The sequence below is a fragment of the Pseudophryne corroboree genome, chromosome 6 (assembly GCF_028390025.1).
Source record: "Pseudophryne corroboree isolate aPseCor3 chromosome 6, aPseCor3.hap2, whole genome shotgun sequence".
Classification (NCBI taxonomy): domain Eukaryota; kingdom Metazoa; phylum Chordata; class Amphibia; order Anura; family Myobatrachidae; genus Pseudophryne; species Pseudophryne corroboree.
In genome coordinates, this window is record NC_086449.1 from 294,381,916 (window position 1) to 294,406,681 (window position 24,766).

The 24,766-nt window shown below is 45.9% G+C and overlaps 2 protein-coding genes across 4 annotated transcripts in view; both read right to left on the reverse strand.

Annotated features, from left to right (window-relative positions):
* Positions 1-24,766, reverse strand: part of ZNF280D (zinc finger protein 280D) — a 629,515-nt gene that overhangs the window by 176,620 nt on the left and 428,129 nt on the right. The gene's annotated exons all lie outside the window — the stretch shown is intronic.
* Positions 16-24,766, reverse strand: part of MNS1 (meiosis specific nuclear structural 1) — a 77,142-nt gene continuing 52,391 nt past the window's right edge. For all 3 annotated transcript variants that reach the window (XM_063926151.1, XM_063926149.1, XM_063926150.1), the window contains 5 exons: positions 18,098-18,314; positions 10,310-10,417; positions 8,419-8,676; positions 8,027-8,152; positions 16-253 (listed from right to left, as the gene is read on the reverse strand). In XM_063926151.1, the coding sequence (XP_063782221.1) occupies positions 146-253; positions 8,027-8,152; positions 8,419-8,676; positions 10,310-10,417; positions 18,098-18,314 (817 nt within the window). In that variant the 3' untranslated portion in view covers positions 16-145. The remainder of the gene's footprint in view (positions 254-8,026; positions 8,153-8,418; positions 8,677-10,309; positions 10,418-18,097; positions 18,315-24,766) is intronic.

Sequence of the window (24,766 nt, forward strand, 5' to 3'; positions counted from 1 at the left end):
AAAGACTGATAATGCTTTTAAAGACTTTCAACATCAGATATTTTAATTAATGTCTGGTTATTACAATTATTACACATTCATAAAGTAAAACCTTTCCGGACAGCATTTTGCTGATACAAAGAGCGCCATCTGGTGGTCACTGCATTTAAGAATCCCAGCCATCTTCTGAAAACATATCCACGTTTCTTTTCTGAAAAGTCTTCTGAAACTCTTCATCAAACATATTGAGATCTTCCTCATTCTTAAATATCCCCTAAAATTTGCAATAACAGAAGTCAATATTTATACAAAATACTATTAAAGGTTAACCAGAAACCATCTTAATTACAGCAAAATAAAACTGCACACTAAACTATACATTCTCATTCCTGATTGTTAGAATTCTTAACGCATAAAGAAATATCTAGATATTTGTTTGTTTATCATTAGTTTTTAGGTTTTATATATTGTTTTAAGTTAAAATCTACATTAGTGGGTATACAAGGGTTTCATAAATATATTATTATTCTTTATTTATATGGCGCCACAAGGGATCCACAGCGCCCATTACACAGTACATAATCAAATGAGCAAACAAGAAAACAGCACTTACAGTACAAGACAATATAGGACAGGTATAGAAATCCCGGGGTTAGGTGCTATCAAGGGGAGTAAGGAGTATAAGATAGTGTAAGTAAGAAAAGGAAAGGCACATGAGGAAAGAAGTCCCTGCTCTTGTGAGCTTACAATCTAAAAGGTGAGGTGCTAACAGACCGGAGTGACACAGAAGGGGTAGACAGTGAGCATAGACAAGAGAGTTAGGAGGAGGGTTGGCTGGGTTTGGTGAAGAAGTGGGTCTTGAGAGCCCATCTGAAGTTTTGTAGAGAGGTGGAGAGTCTGATGGGGAGAGGTAGAGCATTCCAGAGATAGGGAGCAGCACGTGCAAAATCTTGTAGGTAGGAGTGGGAGGAGGTAATCAGTTGGCAGGAGAGACAGTGTGCATTAGCAGAGCGAAGAGGACGGGTGGGAATGTAAAGAGAGATAAGGTCAGAGATGTAAGAGGGAGAAGAGTGGGTGAGGGCTTTGTAGGTGAGTGTGAGAAGCTTGCATTGGATTCTGAATGGGAAGGGGAGCCAGTGAAGGTCCTGCAAGAGAGGGGATGTGGATGTAATACGTTTGGTGAGGAAGATAAGACGGGCAGCAGCATTGAGGATACTTTGAGAGTGACTGTCACTTCTCAAGGTTTTTACTTTTTATAAATTGTATTTCTAGAATCAGACAAGCATGCATAATTGTAAATATAAACACTGATCAAAGTTTGAAACAAAACCATTAATGCTTGTTTCTATTTATAAAGGGATAAGAGCAACAAGAATATAAACTTTTTGAAGGCCTATTTCTGAGGTTGTTCCTATTCCTTATAAGACTGGTTAGCATATGTATCATTTAAAGGAGCCTCTGGAGATTATTTTTCTGCTATATTTAGTTGTCATTTATGATTTTTTTTTTCTTTCAGGAAGGGCATATTAATAGTGGCATTGTAAGCTATTAAATATACCACAAAGTGTTACAGACTTGCAAACTGAATGGGTAAAAAGTAAACGTACAATGATTGGAGGCAGGTGGTCAATGCTTACAGCAGCAAGCCATGGTTTACTGCTTTGCACTGAGACCCCTGATAACTCCTCCATACCCACTGGTACAGGCAGAGGGTTAGGACACATTTTCATCCACTGCATTCTTAGTTTCCTCTCATGGTACAACTGCTCAAGGGGGCTTCCACAGAAAATAAGATTTTACTTACCGATAAATCTATTTCTCGTAGTCCGTAGTGGATGCTGGGGACTCCGTCAGGACCATGGGGATAGCGGCTCCGCAGGAGACAGGGCACAAAAGCAAGCTTTTAGGATCACATGGTGTGTACTGGCTCCTTTCCCTATGACCCTCCTCCAAGCCTCAGTTAGGTACTGTGCCCGGACGAGCGTACACAATAAGGAAGGATCTTGAATCCCGGGTAAGACCCAAACCAGCCACACCAATCACACCGTACAACTTGTGATCTGAACCCAGTTAACAGTATGATAACAATGAAGTAGCCTCTAAAAAAGATGGCTCACAACAATAATAACCCGATTTTTGTAACAATAACTATGTACAAGTAATGCAGACAATCCGCACTTGGGATGGGCGCCCAGCATCCACTACGGACTACGAGAAATAGATTTATCGGTAAGTAAAATCTTATTTTCTCTAACGTCCTAGTGGATGCTGGGGACTCCGTCAGGACCATGGGGATTATACCAAAGCTCCCAAACGGGCGGGAGAGTGCGGGTGACTCTGCAGCACCGAATGAGAGAACTCCAGGTCCTCCTCAGCCAGGGTATCAAATTTGTAGAATTTTACAAACGTGTTCCCCCCTGACCACGTAGCTGCTCGGCAAAATTTTAAAGCCGAGACCCCCTCGGGCATCCGCCCAAGATGAGCCCACCTTCCTTGTGGAATGGGCATTGACAGATTTTGGCTGTGGCAGGCCTGCCACAGACTGTGCAAGCTGAATTGTACTACAAATCCAACGAGCAATAGTCTGCTTAGAAGCAGGAGCACCCATCTTTTGGGGTGCATACAATATAAACAGCAAGTCAGACTTTCTTACTCCAGCCGTCCTGGAAATATATATATATATATATATATATATATATATATATATATATATATATATATATATATATATATATATATATATATATATATATATATATATATATATATATTTTTAGGGCCCCGACAACGTCTAGCAACTTGGAGTCCTCCAAGTCCCTAGTAGCCGCAGGCACCACAATATGTTGTTTCAGGCGAAACGCTGACACCACCTTAGGAAGAAACTGGGGACGAGTCCGCAGTTCTGCCCTGTCCGAATGGAAAAACAAATATGAGCTTTTTTTAAGACAAAGCCCCCAATTCTGACAATCGCCTGGCCGAGACCAGGGCCACAACATGGTCCCTTTCCATGTGAGATATTTCAAATCCACAGATTTGATCGGTTCAAACCAATATGATTTGAGGAATCCCAACACTACGTTGAGATCCCACGGTGCCACTGGAGGCACACAAGGGGCTGTATATGCAATACTCCCTTGACAAACGTCTGGACTTCAGGAATTGAAGCCAATTTTTTCTGGAAGAAAATCTACAGGGCCGAAACTTGAACCTTAATGGACCCCAATTTGAGGCTCATAGACACTCCTGTTTTCAGGAAGTGCAGAAATCGACCTAGTTGAAATTTTTTCGTGGGGCCTTCCTGGCCTCACCCACGCAACATATTTTCACCACATGTGGTGATAACGTTGTGCGGTCACCTCCTTCCTGGCTTTGACCAGGGTAGGTATGACCTCTTCCGGAATGCCTTTTCCCTTAGGATCCGGCGTTCAACCGCCATGCCGTCAAACGCAGTCGCGGTAAGTCTTGGAACAGACAAGGTCCCCGCTGGAGCAGGTCCTTTCTTAGAGGCAGATGCCACGGTTCCTCTTGGAACAGACATGGTTCTTGCTGAAAGCAAATCCCATCTTAGCTCCCGAGGCCATTAGTCCTCTGTGAGCATCTCTTGAAGTTCCGGGTACCAAGTCCCTCTTGGCCAATCCGGAGCCACGAGTATAGTTCTTACTCCTCTACGTCTTATAATTCTCAATACCTTGGTTATGAGAAGCAGAAGAGGGAACACATACACCGACTGTTACACCCACGGTGTTACCAGGACGTCCACAGCTATCGCCTGAAGGTCTCGTGACCTGGCGCAATACCTGTCCCGTTTTTTGTTCGGGCGGGACGCCATCATTTCCACCTTTGGTCTTTCCCAACGGTTCACAATCATGCGGAAAACTTCCCGATGAAGTTCCCACTCTCCCGGGTGGAGGTCGTGCCTGCTGAGGAAGTCTGCTTCCCAGTCGTCCACTCCCGGAATGAACACTGCTGACAGTGCTATCACATGATTTTCCGTCTAGCGAAAAATCCTTGCAGTTTTGACCACTGCCCTCCTGCTTCTTATGCCGCCCTATCTGTTTACGTGGGCGACTGCCGTGATGTTATCCCACTGGTTCAATACCGGCTGACCTTGAAGCAGAGGCCTTGCTAAGCTTATAGCATTACAAATTTGCTCTTAGCTCCAGTATATTTATGTGGAGAGAATTCTCCAGACTTGATCACACTCCCTGGAAATTTTTTCCCTGTGTGACTGCTCCCCAGCCTCTCAGGCTGGCCTCCGTGGTTACCAGCATCCAATCCTGAATGCCGAATCTGCGGCCCTCTAGAAGATGAGCACTCTGTAATCACCACAGGAGAGACACCCTTGTCCTTGGATATAGGGTTATCCGCTGATGCATCTGAAGATGCGATCCGGACCATTTGTCCAGCAGATCCCACTGAAGAGTTCTTGCGTGAAATCTGCCGAATGGAAGCGCTTCGTAATAAGCCACCATTTTTTACCAGGACTCTTGTGCAATGATGCACTGACACTTTTCCTGGTTTTAGGAGGATCCCGATTAGCTCGGATAACTCCCTGGCTTTCTCCTCTGGGAGAAACACCCTTTTCCTGGACTGTGTCCAGAATCATCCCTAGGACCAGCAGACGTGTCGTCGGAACAACTGCGGTTTTGGAATATTTAGAATCCACCCGTGCTGTCGTAGAACTACTTGAGATAGTGCTACTCCGACCTCCAACTGTTCTCTGGACCTTGTTCTTATCAGGAGGTCGTCCATTTTCTTTGAAGACGAATCCTCATTTCGGTCATTACCTTGGTAAAGACCCGGGGTGCCTTGGACACTCCAACGGCATTGTCTGAAACTGATAGTGACAGTTCTGTACCACGAACCTGAGGTACCCTTGGTGAGAAAAGCAAATTTTGGGACATGGAGGTAAGCATCCCTGATGTCCCGGGACACCATATAGTCCCCTTGTTCCCAGTTCGCTATCACTGCTCTGAGTGACTCCATCTGGATTTGAACCCTTGTAAGTGTTCAAATTTTTCAGATTTAGAATCGGTCTCACCTAGCCTTCTGGCTTCAGTACCACCCTATAGTGTGGAACAATACCCCTTTCCTTGTTGTAGGAGGGGTAATTTTATCATCACCTGCTGGGAATACAGCTTGTGAATTGTTTTCAATACTGCCTCCCTGTCGGAGGGGGACATTGGTACAGCAGACTACAGGAACCTGCGAGGGGGGAAACGCCTCGACATTCCAATCTGTGCCCCTTTGATACTACTTGTAGGATCCAGGGGTCCTGTACGGTCCCAGCGTCATGCTGAGAACTTAGTAGAAGCGGTGGAGGGCTTCTGTTACTGGGAATGGGCTGCCTGCTGCAGTCTTCTTCCCTTTCCTCTATCCCTGTGCAGATATCTTATAGGGACGAAAAGACTGAGGCTGAAAAGACGGTGTCTTTTTCTGCAGAGATGTGACTTAGGGTAAAAAACGGTGGATCTTCCAGCAGTTGCCGTGGCCACCAGGTCCCATGGACCGACCCCAAATAACTCCTCCCCTTTTATACGGCAATACATCTTTGTGCCGTTTGGAATCTGCATCCCCTGACCACTGTCGTGTCCATAAACATCTTCTTGCAGATATGGACATCGCATTTACTCTTGATGCCAGAGTGCAAATATCCCTCTGCGCATCTCGTATATATAGAAATGCATCCTTTAAATGCTCTATAGTCAATAAAATACTGTCCCTGTCAAGGGTATCAATATTTTTAGTCAGGGAATCCGACCAAGCCACCTCAGCTCTGCACATCCAGGCTGAGGCGATCGCTGGTCACAGTATAACACCAGCATGTGTGTGTATACTTTTTAGGATATTTTTCTGATAAGCATGTGAGCGCCTTATCCACCCTGAGGGGTGTTTCCCAATGCGCCTTAACTTCTGGCGGGAAAGGGTATACCGCCAATAATTTTCTATCGGGGGAAACCCACGCATCATCACACACTTCATTTAATTTATCTGATTCAGGAAAAACTACAGGTAGTTTTTTCACCTCACACATAATACCCTTCTTTGTGGTACTTGGAGTATCAGAAATATGTAACACCTCCTTCATTGCCCTTAACGTGTGGCCCTAAAGGAAAATACGTTTGTTTCTTCACCGTCGACACTGAAATCAGTGTCCGTGTCTGGGTCTATGTCGACCGACTGAGGTAAATGGGCGTTTTTACAAGCCCCTGACGGTGTCTGAGACGCCTGGACCGGTACTAATTTGTTCGCCGGTCGTCTCATGTCGTCAACCCACTTGCAGCGTGTTGACATTATCACGTAATTCCATAAGTAAGCCATCCATTCCGGTGTCGACTCCCTAGAGAGTGACATCACCATTACAGGCAATTTGCTCCGCCTCCTCACCAACATTTTCCTCATACATGTCGACACACACGTACCGACATACAGCACACACATAGGGAATGCTCTGATAGAGGACAGGACCCACTAGCCCTTTGGGGAGACAGAGGGAGAGTTTGCCAGCACACACCAAAATGCTATAATTATACAGGGACAACCCTTATATAAGTGTTCCTCCCATATAGCATTTAATATATATGTATATCGCCAAATCAGTGCCCCCCCTCTCTGTTTTAACCCTGTTTCTGTAGTGCAGTGCAGGGGAGAGCCTGGGAGCCTTCCCCTCAGCCTTTCTGTGAGGGAAAATGGCGCTGTGTGCTGAGGAGAATAGGCCCCGCCCCCTTTTCGGCGGGCTTCTTCTCCGGAGATTGTGAAGTCTGGCAGGGGTTAAATACATCCATATAGCCTCAAGGGCTATATGTGATGTATTTTTCGCCATACAGGTATTCTACATTGCTGCCAGGGCGCCCCCCCCGCGCCCTGCACCCTCCGTGATCGCTGTGGGAAGTGTGCTGACAGACAATGGCGCACAGCTGCAGTGCTGTGCGCTACCTGAGGAAGACTGAAAAGTCTTCTGCCGCCTGGTTCCGGACCTCTTCAATCTTCAGCATCTGCAAGGGGGTCGGCGGCGCGGCTCCGGGACGAACCCCAGGGCGAGACCTGTGTTCCGACTCCCTCTGAAGCTAATGGTGTCCAGTAGCCTAAGAATCCAATCCATCCTGCACGCAGGTGAGTTGAAATTCTCTCCCCTAAGTCCCTCGATGCAGTGAGCCTGTTGCCAGCAGGACTCACTGAAAATAAAGAACCTAAAAACTTTTTCTAAGCAACTCTTTAAGAGAGCCACCTAGATTGCACCCTTCTCGGACGGGCACAAAAACCTAACTGAGGCTTGGAGGAGGGTCATAGGGGGAGGAGCCAGTACACACCATGTGATCCTAAAAGCTTGCTTTTGTGCCCTGTCTCCTGCGGAGCCGCTATCCCCATGGTCCTGACGGAGTCCCCAGCATCCACTAGGACGTTAGAGAAATGTGCAATGTGTCCTCCCGTAATGTATTACACGCGAACTGAAGCAGCACGGCTATTCAATTAGAGCTGGTGGCAGCCTACAGGCTGTAGTTAATGAGGGTCTCTTTCTGAGCATGAACAACCTCGAAAACAAAATCCGCATTAAACGGCCCATTTGCAGGTGCCCATAGGTCCATAAAATTATTCTGGATTCTATGGGTTAATGCGCGATAACAGGGTAATTTACCGGCCGAGAAAAAGGGTTGTTAAAAAGCCAGAGGCTACCACCCTTTTCCCTGTGCAGTTGGTAATTGAATGCCCCCCTAAAATGTCTAATTTAGTATTGAAAAGTTTTATATGCCATCAAAATTCTTAATAAAATAGATAAACACACAGGCAAATATTATTACAATCACAAAATGCCATAGTAAAATTATGACTGCTTCTTGGGGTAAATGTCTGGCCAGGGCTTTACCAGACAAGCTTTAGGCACCTGTCTTGGAGCTTGCTGGAAGTCTACCAGTGTGAGACACAAAGTCTAAGCTCAGCAATGATACAAGTAAGCATAGAGGCTGCGTGCTCCAGAGAGAAGGAGAAATAAAGGGTAAGTTGTATAATAACGTTATTGTATAGATATTGCATAAGCACAAAGACTCACCTTTGGAAGGTAGCCCAGTAACTGAGTAGCATGTTGCTTGAGCAGTTTCTGTCTCTCCTCCTCAATGATTGCCCGGCGAAATGCTTCTCTCTTCTCCTCCTCATCTCGCTCATGGAATTCACGTTCCTGCACAAACACAGTATTATGATTAGTGTAGATTGTTTCTTTTCATTGAGGCTGTTCAAAATGATCAATTTGTTTCAACTCTTCCTAAAATGTTTCCCAAAAGTTTCCTAAGTCAAGAGTTTATGGCCATCCCACCTGAAATAACAGCTAATTTCCACAGGCCACACATTAACTCGTTCTTTGTACAGTAAACATTTTATGTAACTCTAGTACTGAATTTAATATATTTTCTTTTTTTAGACTACATCAAAGATGTAATATCTCACTTTTTCAGCAATAAACTGATTGCGCCTGTCCTCAAGTAGTTTTTCCACTGCTCTTTTGTGTTCCAGCTGCTTCATCCTCCTCTTCTGAGCATTCATCTGCTCAATCCTGTCATCCTCTGCAAACTTCGCCAGCATGGCCTGTCTGAAAGCTTCCTCTTCTTCTTTAGCTGCTTGTTGAACAATCTGCTTAAAAGCCATTTGTTCTTCGAATGTTCGCTGTAATTCCAGCCTTTGACGAATTTTCTTTTCCATCTCTGCCTAAGAAAGTCCACGCAAATTGGGTAAATTATGGTGCATTTTTTGTTTAAGAACAGGCACTAAAATAAAAGTAATACAGCAACAAACTTTATTCCTACAGCCTCAGTATGCTTTATGGACAGGGAAGCCTTCTTGCCCTTGTATAATCCATATAGCAGATACGTTTTACACTGTATCTGTTAGACAACTTTGATTAAGTTAAATGTCACTTGGTAAACACAAACAGCATTACACATATGGTGGTTTGTGCAGTTCCTGTGCCACTTTTGTGCTTATTACCCATCTTTATGGAAAGCACAAGAATTTGCGCATCATGATGGTGGCTTCTTGGGTGGGGCAGATCTAGTATTGAAATTTAAATCAGATTCAAGGGGTGGGGAGGGCAATAGAGTTTCTATCTCCAGCAAAACAACCATTTTATTTTCATTTTCTGGTTTGTAGATTTTTTTTTAGACCACTACCTGGGACTCATCCTATATTTCCAAAAGGACCGACTCTTGCGTTACACTATCAAGACAGATAAATGCATTGTAAGTTATAAAAATAAAGAGATGATACAGTGGAGTAGATATATTCAGCCTGGAGCAGTGATAAGTGCAAGGTGATACTGCACCAGCCAATCAGCTCCAATATGTAAATTGACAATTAGGAGCTGACTGGCTGGTGCGTTATCACCTTGCATTTACCACTGCTCCAGACTTAATACCTCTGGCCCAGTGTCCCCAGACTCTAGTTGACATAAGACATAACGGAAGTTGTGGCAAGTACTATTCTAGGATAGGAAAGTTCTTGTACTATTTTCAGCACTGGACTCGCAATCACACAAAAGCAGATGTAGACCAGGGACTCCCAGATACGATGCTCAAGACACACTTACAGTCCTGGTTTTAAGGATAGCCATACTTGAGCACCCGTGACTTCATTTGTACCACAATTATTTTGATTTTACCATCTGTGCTAGAGGCAGGATTATCACTAGAACCTGGACTGTTCGTGTGGCTTGAGGGCCAAGGCTGAGAAACCCTGGTGTATGGCAGGGGACACATTTTGTGCCTGTTTGTAAAGAAATTATTGTATAAAATAGAAACGCTCAGACCTGCAGATATAAAATTGCAATTTTACATATTTAGAAAGCTCAGATACCACCTTTACATCATATAGATGCATATACATACATATAATAGTAAGAATACGAATAAGAATAATATAGCATTACACTGACTTTAAAAGACAAGGAGGAAAAAAAGCAGAAAATGAACTTGAAGGTTTCTACAATAACTTATGTTACAATGAAGATTTTAGGAAGCTAAATGAACATGTTAGAAGGTAAACAAGATGCAGTCTTGTTACTAGGCATTAAAGCAGCATTTGCACTATCCTCTTTGTGTCTGTATTACCTCCCTCAAGGATACATCTCTGAACAATAAATGCTTTAATCCCCTATTAGGCCGTGTTAATCTTTAAATCTGAAGCTGGTTGTTCACCAGTCAAGTTCTTTAAATTCAACAGATTGCTAGCACAAGCCTTTGTTAGAAAAATCAATGCATTCCTTAACAAAATTATCATTTAACTAAGCGCACTCCACGCAGGCGAGTATCTATCCCATGGTTGCTAAATAAAGTCTGTTACTTACAATTTCTTGTTGTCTGGCCTCCTCTGCCTGCTCTTCCAGGTACAGCTCTTCACGCATCTGCTCAAGTTCTTCTCTCTGTTGCTGTTCTTTCTGGATATGTTCTGCAAGCTGATAGAACAATAGATTGGTTATTTTCAGCTCTACAAAGTGCCCTGTCATCATTTATCTGTCCTTCCAACATTTTCTGTTCCTGTCATCATTTATCTGTCCTTCCAACATTTTCTGTTATACTTTCTATTTGACATATAATGCACTTGGATGAGTTTATCCATATCAAATGGCCCAGAATTAAATGAATTGGTTGCTTGACCATTTTTTATTTTTTTGTGTATGTGATGACCTCTGTAAGTTAGTAGTCAGAAACCACCACTATTTTATTTTTATTTACCTTCATCTAAAGATGGCGGACATTTTTGTATCATGGCGTATGACATTTTTCACTGTTGCAGATGTTTGGGGTAAATGCAATAGCTCAGTTCAGAAAAGTCATAGAAAGCTGGGATAAAAAACTATTATTTTCAGCACATTTCAAGCTACATTTTTTGTCCTATAACTATTTCCCTACCTTACTTCCTTATAACTGAAATTTAAAGCCCAAACTTAATTATTCAGATTTTTTTAAAAAGTCTATTTTTTAGATTGAATTTCAGTGCTGTCATTTTTATAGGGAATAGTGATCTACTCAAAGATTTGCCAAACAAATTTTGAGTTATCTATCTTGTGTACTTTTTTCTTAGAGCACTTTGAAATTGCTAGATTTTCCATTTTTCACCTAAATTGACCTCTGATATCTCTGGTGGGGGAAGTAAACAAAACATATTGGAATTTGGCTGAATATAAAATCAAATATAGTACTCTATTAGGGGTAACTGTTAATTTTTTTTTTTTATAGAATATATTCAGTCAATCGGCAGTACTCAGACAATAACGCAGCATACAACGCCAGGTATAGTCAACGATTCGTTAGTTAAATACTACATGATGTCCTGACGACGTTAGCAGTAAACTAACGAAACGTTGACTATACCTGGCGTTGTATGCTGCTTTATTGTCTGAGTGCCGCTGATTGACTGCATATTGTTGGACCCGTGTGTGTGTGTGTGTGTATATTTATATATATTTCTCTAACGTCCTAAGTGGATGCTGGGGACTCCGTAAGGACCATGGGGAACAGCGGCTCCGCAGGAGACTGGGCACATCTAAAGAAAGCTTTAGGACTATCTGGTGTGCACTGGCTCCTCCCCCTATGACCCTCCTCCAAGCCTCAGTTAGATCTCTGTGCCCGAACGAGAAGGGTGCACACTAGGGGCTCTCCTGAGCTTCTTAGTGAAAGTTTTAGTTTAGGTTTTTTATTTTCAGTGAGACCTGCTGGCAACAGGCTCACTGCATCGAGGGACTAAGGGGAGAAGAAGCGAACTCACCTGCGTGCAGAGTGGATTGGGCTTCTTAGGCTACTGGACATTAGCTCCAGAGGGACGATCACAGGGCCAGCTTGGATGGGTCCCAGAGCCGCGCCGCCGGCCCCCTTACAGAGCCAGAAGGCAGAAGAGGTCCGGAAAATCGGCGGCAGAAGACGTCCTGTCTTCAACAAGGTAGCGCACAGCACTGCAGCTGTGCGCCATTGCTCTCAGCACACTTCACACTCCGGTCACTGAGGGTGCAGGGCGCTGGGGGGGGCGCCCTGAGACGCAATAATAAACACCTTGGATGGCAAAAAATGCATCACATATAGCTCCTGGGCTATATGGATGCATTTAACCCCTGCCAAAATACATAAAAAAACGGGAGATAAGGCCGCCGATAAGGGGGCGGAGCCTATCTCCTCAGCACACTGGCGCCATTTTCCCTCACAGCTCCGTTGGAGGGAAGCTCCCTGGCTCTCCCCTGCAGTCACTACACTACAGAAAGGGTTAAAAAAGAGAGGGGGGCACAAATTAGGCGCAGTATTAACTATACAGCAGCTATAAGGGGAAAAACACTTATATAAGGTTATCCCTGTATATATATAGCGCTCTGGTGTGTGCTGGCAAACTCTCCCTCTGTCTCCCCAAAGGGCTAGTGGGGTCCTGTCCTCTAGCAGAGCATTCCCTGTGTGTGTGCTGTATGTCGGTACTTTTGTGTCGACATGTATGAGGAGAAAAATGATGTGGAGACGGAGCAGATTGCCTGTAATAGTGATGTCACCCCCTAGGGGGTCGACACCTGAGTGGATGAACTGTTGGAAGAAATTACGTGACAGTGTCAGCTCTGTATAAAAGACAGTGGTTGACATGAGACAGCCGGCTACTCAGCTTGTGCCTGTCCAGACGTCTCATAGGCCGTCAGGGGCTCTAAAGCGCCCGTTACCTCAGATGGCAGATATAGACGCCGACACGGATACTGACTCCAGTGTCGACGGTGAAGAGACAAATGTGACTTCCAGTAGGGCCACACGTTACATGATTGAGGCAATGAAAAATGTTTTACACATTTCTGATAATACGAGTACCACCAAAAAGGGGTATTATGTTCGGTGAGGAAAAACTACCTGTAGTTTTCCTGAATCTGAGAAATTAAATGAGGTGTGTGATGATGCGTGGGTTTCCCCCGATAACAACTGATAATTTCTAAAATGTTATTGGCATTATATCCTTTCCCGCCAGAGGTTAGGGTGCGTTGGGAAACACCCCCTAGGGTGGATAAAGTGCTCACACGCTTGTAAGGGCTCTATCCTCTCCTGAGATGGCCGCCCTTAAGGATCCTGCTGATAGAAAGCAGGAGGGTATCCTAAAATGTATTTACACACATACTGGTGTTATACTGCGACCAGCAATCGCCTCAGCCTGGATGTGCAGTGCTGGGTTGGCGTGGTCGGATTCCCTGACTGAAAATATTGATACCCTAGATAGGGACAGTATATTTTTGCCTATAGAGCATTTGAAAGATGCATTTCTATATATGCGTGATGCACAGCGGAATATTTGCCGACTGGCATCAAGTATAAGTGCGTTGTCCATTTCTACCAGTAGAGGGTTATGGACACGTCAGTGGTCAGGTGATACGTATTCCAAACGGCATTTGGAAGTATTGCCTTATTAAGGGGAGGAGTTATTTGGGGTCCGTCTTTCAGACCTGGTGGCCACGGCAACAGCTGGGAAATCCACGTTTGTACCCCAGGTCGCCTCTCAACATGAGAAGACGCCGTATTATCAGGCGCAGTCTTTTCGTGGATAAGCGGGCAAAAGGTTCCTCTTTTCTGCCCCGTGACAGAGGGAGAGGCAAAAGGCTGCAGAAATCAGCCAGTTCCCAGGAACAGAAACCCTCTCCCGCCTCTCCCAAGCCCTCAGTATACGCTGGGGCTTTACAAGCAGAATCAGGCACGGTGGGGGGCCCGTCTCAATGAATTTCAGCGCGCAGTGGGCTCACTCGCAAGTAGACCCCTGGATCCTTCAGGTGATATCTCAGGGGTACAAATTAGAATTCGAGACGTCTCCCCCTCGCCGTTTCCTAAAGTCGGCTTTACCGATGTCTCCTTCTGACAGGGAGACAGTTTTGGAAGCCATTCACAAGCTGTATTCCCAGCAGGTGATAATCAAGATACCCCTCCTGCAACAGGGAACGGGGTATTATTCCACACTGTTGTGGTACCGAAGCCGGACGGCTCGGTGAGACCGATTCTAAATCTAAAATCTTTGAACACTTACATACAGAGGTTCAAATTCAAGATTGAGTCACTCAGAGCAGTGATTGCGAACCTGGAAGAAGGGGACTACATGATGTCTCGGGACAACAAGGATGCTTACCTTCATGTCAAAATTTACCCTTCTCACCAAGGGTACTTCAGGTTTATGGTACAGAACTGTCACTATCAGTTCAGACGCTGCCGTATGGATGGTCCACGGCACCCCGGGTCTTTACCAAGGTAATGGCCGAAATGATGATATTCCTTCAAAGGAAGGGAATTTTAGTTATCCCTTACTTGGACGATTCCCTGATAAGGGTAAGATCCAGGGAACAGTTGGAGGTCGGTGTAGCACTATCTCAGGTAGTTTTGCTGCAGCACGGTTGGATTCTCAATATTCCAAAATCGCAGCTGGTTCCGACGACTTGTCTTCTGTTCCTAGGGATGATCCTGGACACAGTCCAGAAAAAGGTGTTTCTCCCGGAGGAGAAAGCCAGGGAGTTATCCGAGCTAGTCAGGAACCTCCTAAAACCGAGCCAAGTCTCAGTGCATCAATGCACAAGGGTTCTGGGTAAAATGGTGGCTTCCTACGAAGCAATCCCATTCGGCAGATTCCACGCAAGAACTTTCCAGTGGGACCTGCTGGACAAATGGTCCGGGTCGCATCTTCAGATGCATCAGCGGATAACCCTGTCACCAAGGACAAGGGTGTCCCTCCTGTGGTGGTTGCAGAGTGCTCATCTTCTAGAGGGCCGCCGATTCGGCATTCAGGACTGGGTCCTGGTAACCACGGATGCCAGCCTGCGAGGCTGGGGAGCAGTCACACAGGGAAGGAATATCCAGGACTTATGGTCAAGCCTGGAGACATCACTTCACATAAATATCCTGAAGCTAAGGGACATTTACAATGCTCTAAGCTTAGCAAGACCTCTGCTTCAAGGTCAGCCGGTGTTGATCCAGTCGGACAACATCACGGCAGTCACCCACGTAAACAGACAGGGTGGCACAAGAAGCAGGAGGGCAATGGCAGAAGCTGCAAGGATTCTTCGCTGGGCGGAAAATCATGTGATAGCACTGTCAGCATTATTCATCCTGGGAGTGGACAACTGGGAAGCAGACTTCCTCAGCACGACCTCCACCCGGGAGAGTGGGGACTTCATCCAGAAGTCTTCCACATGATTATAAACCGTTGGGAAAAACTCGACAGGTATTGCGCCAGGTCCAGGGACCCTCAGGCAATAGCTGTAGACGCTCTGGTAACACCGTGGGTGTACCAGTCAGGGTATGTGTTCCCTCCTCTGCCTCTCATACCCAAGGTACTGAGATTGATAAGATGGAGAGGAGTAAGCACTATATTCGTGGCTCCGGATTGGCCAAGAAGGATTTGGTAACCGGAACTTCAAGAGATGCTCACGGAGGATCCGTGGCCTCTACCTCTAAGAAGGGACCTGCTCCAGCAAGGACCCTGTCTGTTCCAAGACTTACCGCGGCTGCGTTTGACGGCATGGCGGTTGAACGCCGGATCCTGAAGGAAAAAAGGCATTCCGGATGAAGTCATCCCTATCCTGATCAAAGCCAGGAAGGATGTAACCGCAAAAACATTATCACCGCAATTGGCGAAAATATGTTGCGTGGTGCGAGGCCAGTAAGGCCCGACGGTGGAAATTCAACTGGGTCGATTCCTACATTTCCTGCAAACAGGAGTGTCTATGGGCCTGAAATTGGGGTCCATTAAGGTTCAAATTTCGGCCCTGTCAATTTTCTTCCAAAAAGAACTAGCTTCAGTCCCTGAAGTTCAGACGTTTGTAAAAGGGGTACTGCATATACAGCCTCCTTTTGTGCCTCCAGTGGCACTTTGGGATCTCAATGTAGTTTTGGGTTCCAAAAGTCACATTGGTTTGAACCACTTAAATCTGTGGAGTTAAAATATCTCACATGGAAAGTGGTCATGCTGTTGGCCCTGGCCTGGGCCAGGCGCGTGTCAGAATTGGCGGCTTTATCCTGAAAAAGCCCTTATCTGATGTTCCATTCGGACAGGGCGGAATTGAGGACTCGTCCTCAGTTTCTCCCTAAGGTGGTTTCAGCGTTTCACCTGAACCAACCTATTTGTGGTGCCTGCGGCTACTAGGGACTTGGAGGACTCCAAGTTGCTAGACGTTGTCAGGGCCCTGAAAATATATGTTTCCAGGAGGGCTGGAGTCAGGAAATCTGACTCGCTGTTTATCCTGTATGCACCCAACAAGCTGGGTGCTCCTGCTTCTAAGCAGACTATTGCTCGTTGGATTTGTAGTACAATTCAGCTTGCACATTCTGTGGCAGGCCTGCCACAGCCAAAAATCTGTAAATGCCCACTCCACAAGGAAGGTGGGCTCATCTTGGGCGGCTGCCCGAGGGGTCTCGGCTTTACAACTTTGCCGAGCAGCAACTTGGTCAGGAGCAAATACGTTTGTAAAATTATACAAAATTGATATCCTGGCTGAGGAGGACCTGGAGTTCTCTCATTGGTGCTGCAGAGTCATCCGCACTCTCCCGCCCGTTTGGGAGCTTTGGTATAATCCCCATGGTCCTTACGGAGTCCCCAGCATCCACTTAGGACGTTAGAGAAAATAAGAATTTACTTACCGATAATTCTATTTCTCATAGTCCGTAGTGGATGCTGGGCGCCCATCCCAAGTGCGGTTTGTCTGCAATACTTGTACATAGTTATTGTTACAAAAATCGGGTTAATATTGTTGTGAGCCATCTTTCAGAGGCTCCTCTGTTATCATGCTGTTAACTGGGTTCAGATCACAGGTTATACGGTGTGATTGGTGTGGCTGGTATGAGTCTTACCCGGGATTCAAAATCCTTCCTTATTGTGTACGCTCGTCCGGGCACAGTATCCTAACTGAGGCATGGAGGAGGGTCATAGGGGGAGGAGCCAGTGCACACCAGATAGTCCTAAAGCTTTCTTTAGATGTGCCCAGTCTCCTGCGGAGCCGCTGTTCCCCATGGTCCTTACGGAGTCCCCAGCATCCACTACGGACTATGAGAAATAGAATTATCGGTAAGTAAATTCTTATTATTACACACACTGTATAAAAGCACCATTAAATGGCTACTAACCTGCAGTGATTTCAATAGTGAAAACTCTTCCAATAGAACACGCCATGGTGGATTGTCATTTAGAAACTGCTGAGGATCGATGGTGTATTCAATTTATACACCAAGGGGTAGATTTACTAAAAGTCGATTTTGGGTCTAGTTTAAAGTCAACCTGAATTGACCAACATCCCCACAAAATCAACTTACTTCTATTCAAAATAGATCATTTACTGTACAAACTGTTGATTTTGTGTTCCATTCTGATTTCGATGGTGCATTGGTTTTTATTTGAAGTTCTAAATGTTTATTCACCCTTATTAGAACCAAAAATCACCAAAATTATACAAAAGCATTCATATTGGCCAAAATGTCACATGCACCTTTATTCCAGTACTAATTTGGATAGCCGCAATTTTTTAAAACACTGATGTGCCCCACATGCTTCTTCCATATTTTTTTCCATCATATTAAAGTTTCAGACAATTCCACATGATTTAAAATCAAACCGTTTCTGACCGTTCTATTAAAAATAGTCAATTTTCAAATCGACTGTTAGTAAAAAATAAATCAAAAAAAAGAAATTTCTACTGATGTCTATGGGGGAAGTACAGATGGTCCAATTCGAATTTCTGGTGATTCTGAGGGGATTTTGAGACAGTTTTGCCTTTAATAAATACCTGATGTTCAAAATCACCACCAAATCACCTCAAAATCAACAGGAACAATAAAAAAACAAAAATCGACCCTTAGTAAATTTACCCTCAAAGCTGCTGCTTAGTAAATGCTATCATTTTAGACACAGAAACTGCTGTTAGTTGATGGTGGTTTTCCAGACATTTCTAAATAACACCAAAACGGTCACTTAGTAAACTACGGCCAAAGCTTTTACTTTCCTTTACAACAAACACATTATGTGGTGTCACCATTAACAGATATTCGTCAATATCAATTTGAGAATTCATAAATTGATATAAAGTATCTTCCCAATTTCCAGCTGTGGTGTTCCCCTCAGAGTGTTTGTTAGGTATGTCATTAACCATTACCCTGTCCTGAAGAGCCCTCTTTCTTTCCTCCTGCTCTCTGGCTTGTGCCATGCGATCCTCTTCTCTTCGCTGCTGCAACTTTGCAAAGGCCATGATTCTTCTGTTTTCCTTCTCTATCTTCTCCTTTTCCATTTTTCTCCAGGCATCCCGCTGCTCCTTGAATTCATCTATGTATCGCTTTGTGGTATTCATTTTTTCCAGCTTCTGTTGTCTTTCCCTGTTAATATATCCATAATAGATGGCAATTAGGTTATCTACTTGTAAAACATCTATTTAATTTGCAAAACTGAGAAACAAATTGCACCTCTTTTAAGTTAATGTATATTATTTTTTAAGTTACTTATATAGTTCACATTGGGCCTGATTCTGATTTGTATGTAATCCTGATGTTTACGCAGCTGAGCGATTATCTGTACACCGCATGCACAGCGGTCGCGCTGTGCACAGGCCAAGGTACTTCTGTGATGCAGCTCGCAGCGAGGATTTAATCCCAAAGTGACTGACAGAAAAGGTTCATTTGGGGGAGGTAATAGGGAGTGGCAGCAAAAAATAGGATTTATGTCTTATCTTGTTAAATCCTTTTCTTTGAGTCCATAGGGGGCACCGGACCAAAGGCTTAACGCTGGGTATAGGCTGGCTGGGAGCAGACAGGCACCAAAAGGGTTACTTTTAAGTACCCAGCAGGCCTTGTCTCCCTATACCCCACAACCCCAATCCTGCAGGCACAGGTGCGACAGGGAAGGCGTCCGGTGCCCCCTGTGGACTCAAAGAAAAGGATTTAACATAGTAAGACATAAATCCTATTTTCTTTTTCATCCACTAGGGGGCACCGGACCAAAGGCTTAACGATGGAACATCCTAAAGCTGTCCCCACCTGGGCGGGAACGCTCCTGGGCTGCATTCAGGACCCTTCGCCCGAAGGCTGCGTCTTCTGACTCAAAGGTGTCGAACGCATAAAATTTGATGAACATCTGGACAGAGGACTACGTGGCAGCCTTACATAGCTGTTCAGCAGATGCCCCATGTGAAGCTGCCCAGGAGGCTCTTACAGCCCTTGTAGAATGAGCCTTGACCCCTGAAGTGGTAGGAAGTTTTGCCATGGTATAGACATGGTGAATAGTCAACCACAGCCATCTGGCTAAGGTTTGTTTGGATGCTGAATAACCTCTTCTGCGAGTATCCAACAAGACGAACAGAGAGTCCGAACAGCTGAGATCCTTGGTCTTGTCCACGTAGATGTGTAGTGCTCGACCACGTCCAAAGTGGACTCCTCTGGAGAAGCTGCTGATAATGCTGGTACCACAATTTCCTGATAAAGGTGAAATTTGGAAACCACTTTAGGCAGGAACCCTGCCCGAGTACGAAGAACAGCTCTATCTGAGTGAAACACCAGAGAAGGTGACCGCCAGGATAAAGCACTAAGATCTGATACTCTGCGAGCTGAAGATACAGCCAATAGACACAAGGTCTTCCAAGTAATCCACTTAAGGTCCTCCGTTTCCATAGGTTCAAAAGCAGGCTTCTGTAGAGCCTTAAGGACCAGTGACCGATCCCAAGGGGCCACTGGAGCCACAAACGGTGGCTGAACGTGTAGAACACCTTGGAGGAATGTCTTGACATCTGGCATCAGTGCCAGTTGTTTCTGGAACAGCACTGACAGTGCTGAAACGTGAACTTTTAGTGACAACCTGAGGCCTAAGTCCAGGCGTGATTGAAAAAACAACAACAACAAGTGAGTCAGTCTGAAAGAGCGCGGATTATAACCACAACTGGCACATCAGGAGAAGTATGTTCTCCAAACCCGGTGGTAGATCTTAGCTGATTAAGTTTTCCTGTCATTAAGCATAGTCTTGATGACCAATTTGGAAAATCCTTTAGTCTTTAGGATGGATGTCTCAATAGCCAGGCCGTCAACGCGAGGCGTTGAGGATCTGGGTGTACACAGGAACCTTGAGACAGAAGGTCCGGGCGTAGAGGGAGGCGCCACTTTTTGTCTATGGACAGACTTAGTAGGTCCGTGTACCATGGGCGACGTGGCCAGTCCGGAACTACCAGCATCATCTCGTCTCTTTCTTGTCTGAATTTCCTGATTAGTCCGAGAATCATGGAGATCAGTGGAAAGACTTATATCAGGTGAAACGACCAATGAGCCGCGAGGGCGTCTACTAGAAATGCCTTTGGATCTCCTGTCCGAGAGCCAAACTTGCTTATTTGGTCGTTGTGTCGGGATGCCATGAGGTCTATGTCCGACATCCCCCACTTGGACACCAATTGTTCAAACACCTCTGGGCGTAGCATCCACTTCCCTGAGTGCACGTCCTATCGACTTAGAAAATCCGCTTCCCAGTTGAGAACTCCTGGGATGAAGATTGCTGACAGAGTTGTAAGGTTTTGTTCTGCCCATTGGAATATCTTGGGACACCTCTCGCATGGCTCCTAACTGCGAGTGTCACCTTGTTGATTGATGTAAGCTACCACTGTCGCGTTGTCTGACTAGACTTTGACTGGGCGAGCCCTGAGCAGAGGTCTAGCTGAGCGTAGTGTGTTGAAGATTGCCCTCACTTCCAGTACATTGATGGGGAGTGAGCTTTCTTGAGAAGTCCAGCGACCCTGGAACGTGTGGGACTCAGATACCACTCCCCAGCCTCGAAGACTGGCATCTGTGGTGACCACTGTCCAGTGCTGAATCCAAAAGGGGTGACCCTTGTCTAGGTTGTCCCCAATGAGCCACCATGTTAAGGACAGTCTAACCTCCGGAGAGAGTGTTATGGTCTGTGATCGGATGTGGAGATGAGAACCGTTTCACTTGTGAAGAACTTCAAATTGTAGCAGACGAGAATGGAATTGAGCATACTCCACCATATCAAATGCTGCCACCATCGAGCCCAGTACTCTCATGCAAGCATGGACTGAAACTGTGCGCTGATGGAGGAGCATCCGAATTCAGGATTGCATGACCATGAGTTTTTCCAGTGGCAGAAATATCCACTGTTCTGTGGAATTCAGGAGCGCCCCTAAGTGAAGGATTGTTTGAGAAGGCGTCAATTATTATTTTTTCCAATTTATCCTCCATCCATGAGATTGTAACATCTCTTTTGTTGACTAAATGTGAAGCATAAGCGTCTGTTGCGATTGTCCTAGGAGTAGGAGATCGTCCAGGTAGGGCAGGATTCAGATCCCGCTGCGTCTGAGACGTGCTGCGATGACTGCCATGACTTTCGTGAAGACTTTTGGAACCGTGGATAGACCAAACGTTCAGGCTCTAAATTGGAAATGTTTGTCCTTGACTGCAAACCTGAGAAACTTTTGATGACTTGGACGAATTGGGATATGCAAATATGCATCCTGTATGTCCAGGGATGCCATATAGTCTCCCGGTTCCAGCGCCAGGATGATTGTTCTGGGGGATTCCATGCGGAACTTGGGGACTCTCAGGTATAAGTTCAACTTCTTGAGGTTGATAGTAGGGCGGTAGGATCCGTCCGGTTTCTGGACCAGAAAGAGTTACGCATAAAACCCTTGTTCTCTCTGGTCCTGTGGTACCGGAACAATGATGTTGGAGGCAAGAAGAGAGCCGACTGATTTGTGTAGAGCCTCTGCCTCCCCGAGATCCCTCGGAACCCCTGTGGTGAAGAACCTCTTTGGGGGACAGCGCCAAAATGTCAAAGCGTATCCTTGTGTCACGACTTCCCTGACCCAGGAGTGCGTCGTGATGTCCCACCACTTTGTAGCAAAAGACAGAAGTCGGCCCCCCACTCTGGGATCCCCCAGAGAGCCCTCCCCGTCACGCTGCAGGTTTGTCAGCTGGGCGTCTGGTAGCTCAAGGTTGTTTTGTGCGAGGCTTGGTGGTCTTTGCTTGGGCCTGGTAATGGGAGGAGGCCTGGCCCTTCGCTCGTCCCTGGACACGAAAGGGACAAAAGGTAGTTTATGCTGCTGATGGGAGAAAAGCAGTCTTAGCAGTAGCCAGTTGAGTGACAATATCGTTCAGTTCTTTCCCGAATAGGGTATCTGTTGCATATGGAAGAGCCTCCAAAGCTTTTTTGGAGGAAACGTCTGCTCTCCAAAAACGCAACCATAAGGATCGTCTTGCTGCCACTGTAGAAGCAGAGACTTTAGATGTAAGTATGGCCGTGTCTAGGGCTGCTTCCGACAGATAGGCGTTTGCTTTTTGAATATGTGCTACCAGTGTCAGTAGTTGTTTCCTACTAACTGAGGAGGATAGGCCCTTTCGAAGCTGGTCAGCACAGCAGGAAACTGCTTTGGTTATCCATGCCGAAGCTAATGCCGGTCTGGTAATAGCTTGCGCATGAGAATATGCAGTCTTAAGAAATCTATCTATCTAATTTGCGATCCGTTGAATCTTTAAGAGATGAAGTATCCGGGATTGGTAGAACAGAGTTGATGGGGGAAGTTTCCTACTTGGACCTCAGCTTAGCCGGGAACAGATAGAATGATTGATATCTTTTGGAGAGCTGAAACCGTTTATCCGGTTTAGCCCCTGCTGCCTCCAGTAAATCTTCCAACTGCGCAGAAGAGGGAAACTGTGTTGAATCCTTTTTAGGTTTCTTAAAAACTGGAGTCTTAGAGGTTGGAGCAGAATCTGCTTGCTCAATATCAAGTACCAACCTCACTTGCTTGACTAGGGCCTCTCTGTCTGCTATAGAAAGAGAATCCTCTAGACCTGAAGCTGCGCCCGAATCAGATTCCCCTGACCTACTTTCTTGGTCAGAATTTGGGTTGTCTGAATCCGAACCCCCGTCTGAGCATGGGGTAGCAGTTCCGCTAGAAGTGTGCATCCGCCTGGGATGCTTACCTCTATCTAGAAGTTGTTGCATGGAAGCAGAGACCTGAAATAATCCCTGGACTGATTGCGCTAGTGTGTTAACCCATGGGTGATCCACATGTGGGGGTGGACATATATATATGGGACCTTGTGCTGAAGTTGACGGCGGTGCCATTTGCAGAGCCACCTGCTGCGTATTCAAGTAGTCCACTAGTTGCGTCATAACCTGCGTCAGTGTGGTTGCCGACGCTGGATCCTGAGGAACCAGTGGAGGTGGGGGATCCTGTTGCGGTGGCACGACCACGCAGACTCTGCATCTGCCAGTGTCCTGTTGATCCTGAGGAGACCGAATAGCATAACATGCAGCACAAGTGGGAGGCTCAGGTGTGACCACCTTTTTGCTCCTGGATAACATTGTACAATACACTATAAAACAACACTGTATGTCCCAAAAGTGGCACCTAATTTAGCAGCGGCCTGTCCCTGAGGAACCTATGCCGAACTAAGTCCTTGTACAAGAACCGTACTATCAAGCTCCACGCAGTGTTAAAACACTCTCACACACAGTTACTCAGCCACTTAAATGCAACAGAACAAGAGGGGCCAAGCTACTCAACTGTCCTGTGATATAAAGCAGGCAGGAGAAATTGACTGAACCCGGCTGCAGATGCAGGGTACAGGGGAGACAGTGGCCAGACCCTCATCATTCATCAACTCCCAGCCAGCAAGTGCTCTAAAATGGCTGCCAAGCATTGAAGGGGAGGTATTGGGAGAGGAGGGAGGAGATATAGCCCAGGGGCAGACATTGAGCAAGCTACTGGTCTGTCCTGGGTTGGGGGAGGGGCTGCAGGGTGGCATCCGTACCCCCTCAGATGTTATACCCCAGGGACTATGCCCACCTACCCTGCTGGCTGATGCCCTGGTGGTCTAGTGGAAAACAGGCACGGCGCACTGGGCACCCACTCATCTGCCCCCACGCTGGCTCCCTTCAGCGGGAGGGGATTTCCGCATGTCGCGGCCCCTGTGTACAGAGAGCCGGTCAACTCGCCATCCGGAACCTGTTGCAGCTGTTGGGGAGGCTAATGAGCATTTTTGTAGCCTTCCCCGGTGAAAGACCCCGACCCCATTACCAACGTTGCCACAGCAGAGTCCGGGTGCTGGAGCAGGCATGCTGGGCTCTACGTGTGCCAGCATACCGCTCTGGTTCATTGCGCTGCAGCACTGAAGAAAAATTCTGTAAAGAAAAGTAACCATGGCTGTTTTAACAGCCACCTCTAAAAACAGTGCTGCTCCTGCAGCACCAAAAGAAAAACTGGCAGGCCTATCGGCGGGGGCGGGGTATAGGGAGGCAAGGCCTGCTGGGTACTTAAAAGTAACCCTTTTGATGCCTGTCTCTGTCTGCTCCCAGACAGCCTATACCCATTGTTAGGCCTTTGGTCCGTTGCCCCATAGTGGACGAAAAAGAAATACAGGCGTGTCACAGTGATTTCACCAAAACCCAGAAGCACAAGGAGCAACATTTTTCGTCTCAACAGCATAACAGGACCTCAGCCAATGTGCAAGCCTAGCAACTACAGCGAGGGCAGAGTCTCTAGATTCAATAAGACCAACATCCATAGGTGCTTTCCACAAATATTCTAATGTTTCCTCAGTATGTCCAAATAAAGGAAACCGCTATGATCTAGGTATGTCAGACTATAATCTCTCAACCATTTTAAAAAGATGCCTGCTGGGCTCCACCTACTTCCTGCATATGTCACACACATAGTATTGCATGGCAGCACAGTTTGAGCAGTAGTGCAGACAAGAGAAAGTCTCACTAAAAGAAAATGAAAAGATTCTTGAAGTACACTGCCATAGGCTGCCTAGTGCCAAAGCGCTGAATG